Source organism: Raphanus sativus, chromosome 7 (genome assembly GCF_000801105.2).
Source record: "Raphanus sativus cultivar WK10039 chromosome 7, ASM80110v3, whole genome shotgun sequence".
In the NCBI taxonomy this organism is placed as follows: domain Eukaryota; kingdom Viridiplantae; phylum Streptophyta; class Magnoliopsida; order Brassicales; family Brassicaceae; genus Raphanus; species Raphanus sativus.
In genome coordinates, this window is record NC_079517.1 from 2561643 (window position 1) to 2572277 (window position 10635).

The window sequence follows — 10635 nt, forward strand, 5'->3', positions numbered from 1 at the left end:
AGGAGATACCAACAAGAAACCAAATGCAATTATGTCGATATGATACTTAGGTGTCTATTTTTTCTAGTATTAGATAACACACAGATCATGTTAAATACTTATACAAATTGTGGGTTGACCTTGAGTCCTAATGTGTGAACAAACACATCCATATGTTGGTGAAGATCTTAGCTTCGACTTCGAGTCCTAATGTGTGAACAAACCTCATGTATGTGATAATGTTTCCGCACAGTGTTTCTAAAAGCAACACAACAAGTTAGGATCAATCTTCTCTAGCGCTAGTGTGTACAAATTTGCAAACTGATCTCGATCCAAAAGTTTCAACAACTTTTTTTCTCAGACAGTCAAGTATACAAATATGAAAAGAGTATCTATGCAAAATCGCAAATAATTTAATCCATCAAATGAAAAAAGCTAAATATATTGTAGGAACAATCCTCTCTTTATCCTCAAAACAAGTAAAAACGAGAATTTTGCAACAGTTGAAGCTTTTCTAGAGGAGAGCTTCGATGTCAATCTCCACGAAAGAGCATGGATCAGTGATGTCAAAGTTGATCAAAACCTGGAACAAAAATAAACAATCAGAAACCGAACGGCCTGATATGCGTTTTTTTTTTAAAATCAAAACAAGATGAAGAAAGTGTATACCTCAGGATGAACTATTCCGAAGTTACCAACATGTTTCCCTTTGCAAATGATACTGGCTTGTCTACCAGGTAAGAACTCAGGTTCCTTTCACAGATTAGAGCAAAACAAAAAAGTTTTAGAGTGTCTGCGTTTGGTAACAAAGACAATGTAACTCGTAAAAAAGCTTACTTCAGAGCGTTTTATATGGTATCCTATAATGTCACCCTCTGGTTTAAATGGGACTCCCATTACTTCCATGATTCTATCGACGAGACCATGTATAAGCTGTGCATTATACAGATAAGTCTCTCAAGATAAGATTTTAAGCATCACAACAATTGGATAAGAAGATGAGTTGGGAAAAAATCCCTATACCTCAAATCCAGAAGTAGCACCACAGTGAAGTGCAGCGAGATGGCGGCGATTGGATGCACCGACGTCTTTTGTTTCATCCAATAAGTTCACGTCACCTACTTCAAAAATCTTGAAAAAAAAAAAAAAAATTGATCAAGAGACTTCAAATTCAGGTATGGTAACTGGAGAAAGGAAGGTAAACCAAAGCGCTCTACCTTGATAGGTTTAGGGTGCTTATTGTTAGAACCAACTGTCTTCAGTATTCCAGGCATTAGCCTCGTTCTTACAGCCTGTTTAATGAAACAAAGGGAAGGTAAGTAACGAGGAGGATGCAAGAAAATGGCCAATGAGTATATAATATGAGAAGAAAAGGTTCTGGAGAGGCACCTCGAAATCAGCACCCCGTGGGTTCCCAATAATAACACCTGAATTGTCATCTTCTCTATTCAGTAATGCGAAGTTTTCCTTGTGTGAGCACAGTATCCATGTCAGAACCTCGGTGTACACATTCATCGCAATCTAAAAAGTGCCAAAGATTGAATAAGATAACCTCTGCGAGATATAAATGTTTAACTGTATTTCACATGGATATAAACGAAGTAAGTGGAAATGCTAGTAACCTCTAATCTGAGAAGATCGCTGAGCTCATTCAAAGGCAGCGGTTTAATCGAAGCGGGCATTCTTGTCGGGATGTTATTGTAACCATAGGCAATGGCGACATCCTGGTGAAATATAACCAAAGCTGTTAATTAACTACTCAAAATAATTCATAATGCCATCAACGTATAAAGGCCTAGTTACAAAAAAAAAAGTTACCTCCATAACATCACAAGGGTGGAGCACGTCGCTTCTGCTTGGGGGTACATGCACCTTTACGAGACATTGGCCCTCACTAGACGTTGATCGCTCAGCGCGCAACTGCATTCGGTTCAGCAGACTTGTAACCTGGAGGTTACACATGCCATTTCACAGAACAAAAGGATTAGTATCACATGGGGCCTCCTCAAAGGGAAAGAAAAATACACAGCAGACCAAGAAAAGAAGCTCCTAACATATATGTGCTTTCACTGCAACCTCTAGATTGAATATTGAACAAGGAGAATGGTTCATTGATCAATAAGTAACAAAACAACTTGATCGCCATCATTACCTCTTCCACCTCCAAAGAGACTCCCATTAAGTCAGTGATATAAGAGAGAGGAACATCCATATCGTAGACAGCTAGATCAGGATAAATGTATGACTGTCCGTTGTCATATGTAACCTCAACAGGCTCAATCTCAAATTTCTTCTCACAATATTCAGAAAAGGTTGTAACCTGGAAAACAAAACAGTGGCGAATGATCATTGAAACAGTAGTCACTAAAGTAGTGATTGTTGATTTGTCAACTACGTTACCATTGTATTCAAAACGATCTTGGCCTTGGTCAAATCAGTTGCTGTGCACTCAATGAAGACATTCTTTGTCTGCAGGCTAATTGCTGAATGTGCACCATTGATAATAGGTGGCAATGACAACACCGTTCTGCAAAAGTAAACCTTCATTATTTTCAGTTGATACACTTAGTTTACTGCTAAAGAACCACTACATGCCTTTTACTGTCGTATAAAACAGGGAAGACCGGTGAATTCTCAATAATGTGTAGATACTTCTTCAACTTCAAATCGGACTGCAAAAAAAGAAACGTAAATTTAAAATAAAGCAGTCATCAGAAAAGGATGAGTTTTTAAGAAGAAATTTATACAGAACGGTTGCAGTCTGAGTAAATATTCTGACTGATATGAACAAAAAACTAACAACTTTCATGTTTATTGGTGATTTACCTTGTAGAATTCAATTAGTTCGTCACCCCTGAAGCTCTTAGTCTGCACCAGGAGATTCGTATTAGCCAGGGTAACAAATGTAAAACCAAATATACTAAGATGTTATCATAAAAAGACATAAAACAATATATCTGTAACAGTAAGTTGAATGATGCCAAATGCTACAAGCAACGAGAAATAAAATCACATATCTACATGAGTAGGTAGCAGAGAAAGGCAACTTACTTGTTTCAAAGGGACAAAATTTATATCCTTTGGCGACAGAGCCTGAAAATAAGAAGCAAAGACCACAGTATCAATGCCTAGCGTAAAAGAAATAGATTGTACATAAGTTTGATTATCATTTCAACTACAGAAATGACACTAAACAGGAACAAGAGAGGAAGAGTAGCAGATAAAATAACAAAAGTGGAAAAGAGAGTATAACAGTAGTCACCTCATATGTGAAAGGACCCTGTAATGTATCTAAGTCATGAGTTCCAATAGCAACCAGGGATCTTCGCCTGAAAATAGGCAGTGAAAGAAAAATGTATAAATGTCCACAGAGATTACATTCGCAGCTAATAATGGATCAACTGACAAATAACATATAACCTGCAAATGTTCTGATGGAGCTTGTCCTGAAGATCGATGAAGCTGTTGTAACGAGCCTCATCGAAGGTTACCCCTCTTAACACAGCACAGACAACATAAGGGCGAATCTGAGATGTCTGCAGAACGGCGAAAATCATCAGAAAAAAAAAACAAAAGAAAGTTTTGTTTTGTTCGAGTTGCGACAGTAGGGTAAGTAAGATATACACACAGACCTGATCAGATCTAACAGTCATCTTAAGCATTTTGTCCTTGGGGATGTGAGAAAGGCTGTAGGTTGGAATCTCCTGCTTCTTGTTGAAAATGCGAAGAGCTTGAGCAATACCTTCAAGGCAGAGCAAATCGTACCTGTTGGCAGGAATATCAATCTTGTAGATGGTCTCTTCGTCATCCTTAGCTTCTTCTTCGATATGTTTTTCCTTCCTGATTATTGCTTTCTCAGTAGTCTAATAAAAGAAAAAAAGAAGAAACTAATCAGTGGGAAACATGAAACGAGAAAAGAAAAGAAACTATTCAGAGGGACAGCAAACTCACCACATCATCAAGCTCAATACCGAAACGGAAACACAGATCCTCAAACTCTTCCTGAGCTAAGGACATTTAACCAAACAAACAAACAAGAAGTGAGAAAAAAAAAAACACAAATTGAAGGAAGGGTTTTGTTAGGGTTTATTACTGTAGGTCTCTCCAAGAGCAGCGAACAAACGGTCTCTACCGACACCAACCGTAGGCATTGTCGGATTCTTTCTTCCTGCTGAAAACAAAAAAGATTGAAAATTTTCCAACTCTCGTTAGGGTTTAGGACATGAAAGATCCAGCTGGGGTGGGGAGGAAGCAACGAGATTGACGGAGACTCACCAGCTAAATTTGGTCGGAGAGTCTAGAACCGCGGCGACAATGCAATGAGGATAGGGATACGCGCGACTGGGAGACGGAAGAGAAAATAAAAGGCGACTTACTTAGGTTAAATAAACAAATGTATTTTTTCCGTTTTATTATTTAGGTGGGCTGGGCTGCGAAGGTTGAGAAAATTGACAAAAAGAAAAATCATAAACGTTACCCAATTGTTAGAAAGCAAAATTAATTAATTAAAAGAAAATAAATTTATGATGTAAGTTTTTTGAACAAAATTAATTTAGAGAAATTTTCTTGGATAGTTATTTTTTTGTTTGTTTTCAACGAGCCATAAGATGTTCTATTAAACCATAAATATGCACTTATGTCCACAGAGTTATAATTAATATAAATATAAGATTTAGGGGGTGTATTCAACTAAGAGTTTTAAGTGATTTGTATTAAAATGACAAATCCACTGTTATTCAAATGTGGACTTTAAAAAACACTTTAAAATCCAGTGTTATTGAATTTGACATTTTATAAAACACTCTGAAATCTACTGTTATTGAACAAAATTTAAGTTAGAGATTTTTAGAGTACTTTAAGTGTTTTTAAAGTATTTGAGGGGAGTTCCTTAGTTATAAAAATAAAAATTCAAATCCCACTGTTTTAGATGAGATTTTAGAATGTTTTAACAAAAGTCACACCAAATTCTCTAATTCTCCTGCAATCATCTCAAAACTCATTAAAAATCAAATCACTTCAAATTTCAGATTCAATACACCCCCTAGATTTACGAGGGTGGAGTTTTAGGATGAAGTTTCAAATTTTTGAAAAGACAAATAAATATTAAAAAAAATTAAATTTATTTTTTGTGACAAAAAAGCTTATGATAAAATGTATTCTCAAACTTGAAACTTCCAAATTCCAAAACATGAAATCCAGGAACCAAACAAAAAAGAAGCTATGATCTAACCCTAATTCCCAAGTACAGTACACTAAATCAAAACTTCTTAATAACAATTTAGCCTATACAATTGCAGAAACAACATTCCCAACAAAAAACCTTATATTATACAAATAAATAAGAAAGAGAGAAACAAGAATCCTTGAGATTCAAGAAACATAAACCCCCTTTTCAGATTTTTTTTTTCATCTAGGACCAGAGAGCTCCATAGCTTGCGCAAGTAAAGTAGAGTCATCAGTAAGATCAGAGTATCTATCCGAAGATGACGACACCAACTCATTCACCCTACTGTTTCCACATTTCGAAACACTGCTCTCTGATCTCCCTTGAGAAGCTTCCCATCTCTCCGCAAGCCCGTCTCCTTCCAGCATCCTAACAACCTCAGACATCTTCGGTCTATGTCCAGGCAAATACTGCGTGCACAACAAAGCCACTCTCACCATCTCCTCCAACTCGATCTCATCGTAGCTCTTCTTATTCTCCTCCTTCATCAGCTCTTTATCCACAAGCACCTCGAGTTTCTTCTCCTGGTGTATCTTCTTAACCCACTCGAGCATCGCTCCCTTCTGGTTAGCCGCTTTGCCAAACTCGAGCGCTCTCTGTCCCGTCACAAGCTCTAGGAGAAGAATCCCGAACCCGAAAACATCGGTTTTCTCAGAGGACTGACCTGTAGAGAGATACTCAGGAGCTATGTGACCTACCGTGCCTCTCACGGCAGTCGTGACGTGAGAGTCTTGGTGATCCAAAAGTTTAGCCAAACCGAAGTCACCAACCACGGCTTCGCAGTCGTCATCAAGAAGTATATTCGCTGCTTTGACGTCACGGTGGATGATCTTGGGATCACACTGCTCGTGGAGATACACGAGCCCTCTCGCGGCTCCTATGGCTATCTTCTTCCTGATGCTCCAGTCAAGAACCGGTTTGGCTTTCATCCTGGAAGCTACGCTTCCGTTGGACATGTAAGGGTAGACCAGAAGCTTCTCGGCTTGGGTGATGCAGAAACCGTAGAGTCTCAGGAGGTTTCTGTGAACGGCTAAACTGATCATCTCGACTTCTGTCTGAAACTGAATCTCTCCTCCTAACGCATTACCGTCTTTGAGTCTTTTCACCGCGACCACGGTGCTGTCAGCGAGTGTGCCTTTGTATACGTTCCCGTAGCCTCCTTTCCCCAAGAGGTTATTGCTGCTGAAGTTGTTAGTAGCGATCTGAAGCTCCCTGAAACCGAATCTCCTCAGGTTTCCTAGTGAGACTTCTTCATGATGATGATGATGCCCATCTGATGAAGAGATTTGTTACAAATGAATCTTTCTATTGTATGCAAGTAAGAAACAGAAGGAAAGATCTCAAACCTTTGACATCAAAGAAGGTGTTTTGGTTATGTCTTTGTCTCCACCAGAGAAACAAACCAACAACAATGAAGATCAATGATACAATCCCAACGCTGGATCCAACGGCTATTGCCATTTTGTGATTCTTTGATCTACGGACGTATAAAGGAGCTTTCAAAAACAAGGAAAGGAGCTGTTAGTTAGGTATGATCATTACCAAGATTGAAGTGTTTACAAGTAGTTTTGCTAGTTACCTCCAGTTTCATTCAAGTTCATGGACATTGGTATCAATGTAGTTCCATTGCAGTCTGGTTCCTTGCCAGTGGGACAGATCAGCGGGTTCCCAACGATGCTGTAATCAGAAAGGGAAACAGTTATAGTTGACCAAAGGCTAATTATAGAAAGAGTGAGAGATTTTGAGAAAGAATGAATATCACCTAAAGGTCTTTGCAGCAAACCTTGGGACTGGACTACAAAGATTGTTGTATGATAAATCTCTGGGAAAATAAAGACCCAACATTACATTACATATGAACTGGTTAATGTGAACTGAATGATGAATTTTAGCTTACAGTAAGGCAAGTTGAGTCATGTTGGATAGTGACAGAGGAATTACTCCAGAGAGTGAATTGTTGTTAAGCCTCCTGATGTTACACATACAACATACTTATATAGTTATATATCAAGATCACAAACTAAGAGATCTTTTAAACAACTTTAGTTCTTTTTTTTTTTGAAAGAATTTTAAATTTATTCATCCCAAAAAAACGTTTGTACAGTGGAAACTGCTATACTTCAAAAAAAAAAAACAACTTTAGTTCTAGTCTTACAGGTATTGCAAGCTTCGTAGATAGCCTAGTGAAAGAGGAATTTCGCCACGGAAGAAGTTATCAGAGAGATCAAGAGTCTCAAGCCTTGTTAGCCGACCAATCTCAAAAGGAATTTTTCCTGTTATGTTGTTGTTCTGCAACAGCCTGCAAGAGAGAGAGAAAAACTCATCAAAAACATACACAAACACACACAGAAAAAATAATCAAAATGATTTTTAAGTAAAACAGTGATTATTAGTACTCACACAATCCGAAGATTTGTTAAGTTGGTAATGCTTGGAGATAGTGTACCAGATAAGTTCTGACTAGGTGTGCCCCTGTAATAAAATTAGAGCATTTCTTTGTCAAAAGTTGACTTAAATTTTTTCTTAGTCATGTTATATAATATAAATGAATGAATTGATGTAAAATGTGAAACTTACAAGCCAATGACAAAGTTTTCTGAAGAACAAGTGACCATTGTCCAGCTACAAGGATCAACAGCATCTCTATCCCAGTTATCAAGAACACCATGAGGATCATGTAATGACGCCTTTATGTCCATCAAAGCTTGCACTAAAGAAAATATCCAATTCCCACATTAGTTTGGATCAAGAACCACACATGTAAGAACATTTAAAAATAAAAAAAATAAACTAGAAAGCTGGAGCTTTGATTGCTAAGGAGTGAGACTGAAAATTTAAACTTTATGATGACTTACCTTCAAAGTTAACTCCTTTAGAAGAAAGTAAACCGCTTACAGAGCAGAGAAGGCAGAGAAAACCAAAGAAATAAACTATAGATCTTCTCATCATCATCATAACTATAGTACTCTCCATTGCTGAAACAGAGAGAATGAGAAGAAAACAAGATGTACTCAGTTTCCAGATAATTTGATATTTGATGGAGATATAGAGAGAGTGAGATAGACTGGAAGAATCAAAAACCAAATTTTTATAAGTATTATTTTTGAGGTTAAATTATAAACATTTCACCATCAAGAAAAACTGCTTTATATGGCAGAGGAACCCACTTCACCAAAAGCATGATCTTTATTTTTAAAGAATTAATTTTTTCATGTGTCAGAAATGAATTTAAAAATGGGAAATAAATATCAGATTCATTGGTAGTCTAAAGCGAAGTTCATCGCATATTTAGCAAAAAAAAAAAAAAAGTTCATCGCATGCTTGTCGATAAAGCTTTTGTGTGTGGGGAGACCGTTAAAAAGTAATAACTCAAATTAAAAAAATGTAAAAAATAAAATATATTTACCCATATTCTTGTAAAGGACAAGATTAGTCAGTAGAGCAAGTTGTATTTCAAAAATTCAAAAGGGTAAAACCGGAAATCAAGAAAACTGTTCTTTTGCTAGCTGCCACTCTGTCATTTTTTTGTCTGTGGTTTCTTGTTTTTTTTTGTGTGCACAAGGTTTCTTTTTTAAAATATATATTTTCACATTTGTTTTCTTTCTCGAGTCATTTCACTCATATTTACAGATACATAAAATGTTTGTATGCAGTGTGTATAATTTTGATGAAAATAAGTTACTGGTTTTCAAAGGATGATTAAAGCGGAAATATTTTTAGAGAAATACTTGGGTTCATCCCTAGAGTGAACCTTTAGGTTCACCCAACCAATAAGATTTCGTTATTTCATATTCAATATCTTTTAAAAAAGGAAACAAAATATTGTCAAGTTTTATTATATTTTTAAAATAAAAAATAAATATAAAATAATAGTAATCGTAAAAAAGATTTTAAATTTAAAATACCGTCACCAAAACACTAAACCTAAATAAAACTAAATAATACCTAAAGATTTTATATTACCCAACCAACTCTAAACCCTAAATCATAAATCCTAAATTCATGGTAAACCCTTGGATAAATCCTAAATTTTTGGATTTTAAAAAAAAAAAATTTTTTAACACAATCAGCAAAATACTAAACCCTAAACCCCAAAAATACTAAACTCTAAACTCTTGGGTAAATCATAAACCCTTGGATAAATCTTAAACCATAGGATTTAGAATTTATCCAACCATTTTGGATTTACCAAGGATTTAGAATTTATCCAAGGGTTTAGGGTTTATCCAAGGGTTTAGGATTTAGGGTTTAAGGTTTAGTGTTTGGCTGACGGTATTAAAAATATATTTTTCTAAAATATATTTTTGTTTGCAATTAATATTAATTTTTGTTTTTTAGTTTAAAATATTAATATAATTTGACAATATTTTATTTCCTTTTTTAAAAGATATTGAATATAAAATAACAAAATTCTATTGGTTGGGTGAACCTAAAGTTTCATTCTAGGGGTGAACCTAAGAATTTCTCATATTTTTATGTTCACACTATAAAACAGAATAAACATTTATGATTGGTTGCTTGGTAGATAGGCAATCCAACATTACATCGCTTTGCCATGCATAGCTAGACCTAAACATCTTTTATCCTTCAGTACAAGTATGTTTACATGTGATAACTTAAGGTAAATATGTGTTTTGAGAATGTGAGAACTTCGATGACAAGATTACATGGGAAAAAAACTACGCTCAAGAAACTTGTATACTTATTGATTTTGTTACCCACTCGAATTTTCAGCATCTTAGTCATATCGATGTGTGGAAATACGAAGATAATTAAATATCGAAATATAATCATCGCCAATAGATTTCTATATAAATCTGTAGAATAGAATGTGTGGTGGTTAATTGTGTAGAGTATTTTGCTTTCTATACAAATTCGATGATTCTCAGTCCTTGGCGGGGTTTTCTTTTATTTGTGCGGAATACTTTGGCTCTTTGCATGGAAAGGGAATAGATTCGATAAATCCTACAAAGAGCTAACGATCATCATTTAAATTTCATATAAGAAAGTGATGGTCAGAATTTTTAAAAATACAATTTTTTTCCTTAACATTCAAAACACAAAATTCTTAAAAGTCTTTAACCCACTTTTCATTTTACTATATTTACTATAAGCTTTTTGATATAATGTACTAATAGATGTATACATGTGTATGTATATATAGATTTTATATATAATTAGATAATAGGATAACCCACAATCCAAGTACAAGACACTAAAATTTTAACCTTACCATTTGTCCAAACTGATTGTCCTTATCACTAGGTTTTGTACATATGTGAGTTGGCACTAATACCGTGACAAGCATTTGCATTTGTTGAGTGTATATACTATATATGTAACAACATGATTTGCTTTAGTCTTTTAGGTTAAATTTATTACTATTATTATATATGTAACAACGTGATCTCATGTCAATAATCACGTACACA

At 35.4% G+C, this 10635-nt stretch overlaps 2 protein-coding genes across 3 annotated transcripts; both read right to left on the reverse strand.

Annotated features, from left to right (window-relative positions):
* Positions 1–306: 306 nt before the first annotated feature.
* On the reverse strand, positions 307–4398 carry LOC108814155 (phenylalanine--tRNA ligase beta subunit, cytoplasmic). Of its 2 annotated transcripts, none has more exons than XM_018586660.2 (19): positions 4255–4398; positions 4073–4150; positions 3931–3986; positions 3612–3842; positions 3400–3515; positions 3242–3308; positions 3031–3072; positions 2806–2847; positions 2575–2651; positions 2380–2506; positions 2132–2299; positions 1798–1926; positions 1602–1703; positions 1369–1500; positions 1197–1271; positions 1003–1110; positions 817–912; positions 649–732; positions 307–562 (listed from the first exon to the last, which is right to left on the reverse strand). In XM_018586660.2, exons 2-19 carry the CDS (start codon positions 4128–4130, stop codon positions 494–496), a joined length of 1779 nt encoding a protein of 592 aa, XP_018442162.1. In that variant the 5' UTR covers positions 4131–4150; positions 4255–4398; the 3' UTR covers positions 307–493. The 2 variants fall into 2 exon arrangements, with proteins under 2 accessions (XP_018442162.1, XP_018442163.1); XM_018586661.2 differs by having other exon boundaries at positions 4073–4147; positions 4255–4356.
* Positions 4399–5227: 829 nt separating this feature from the next.
* LOC108818460 (protein NSP-INTERACTING KINASE 1) lies at positions 5228–8466 on the reverse strand. Its single transcript, XM_018591433.2, has 10 exons — positions 8333–8466; positions 8059–8178; positions 7781–7913; positions 7604–7675; positions 7359–7502; positions 7101–7172; positions 6966–7025; positions 6783–6880; positions 6550–6699; positions 5228–6476 (listed from the first exon to the last, which is right to left on the reverse strand). The coding sequence occupies exons 1-10, from the start codon at positions 8382–8384 to the stop codon at positions 5386–5388; spliced, it is 1992 nt and encodes a 663-aa protein (XP_018446935.2). The 5' UTR covers positions 8385–8466; the 3' UTR covers positions 5228–5385.
* Between the last annotated feature and the right edge of the window lie 2169 nt (positions 8467–10635).

Coding starts and splice junctions, on each gene's coding strand:
- LOC108814155 (XM_018586660.2), bottom strand. CDS start 4,130: ATGCCTACGGTTGGTGTCGGTAGAGACCGTTTGTTCGCTGCTCTTGGA. Junction 2,300..2,379: donor AGATCGTTTTGAATACAATG/GTAACGTAGTTG, acceptor TTTGTTTTCCAG/GTTACAACCTTTTCTGAATA. Junction 1,272..1,368: donor CACGGGGTGCTGATTTCGAG/GTGCCTCTCCAG, acceptor TTCATTAAACAG/GCTGTAAGAACGAGGCTAAT.
- LOC108818460 (XM_018591433.2), bottom strand. CDS start 8,384: ATGCTTTTGGTGAAGTGGGTTCCTCTGCCATATAAAGCAGTTTTTCTT. Junction 7,676..7,780: donor GAAAACTTTGTCATTGGCTT/GTAAGTTTCACA, acceptor ATTTTATTACAG/GGGCACACCTAGTCAGAACT. Junction 7,026..7,100: donor ATGACTCAACTTGCCTTACT/GTAAGCTAAAAT, acceptor TTATTTTCCCAG/AGATTTATCATACAACAATC.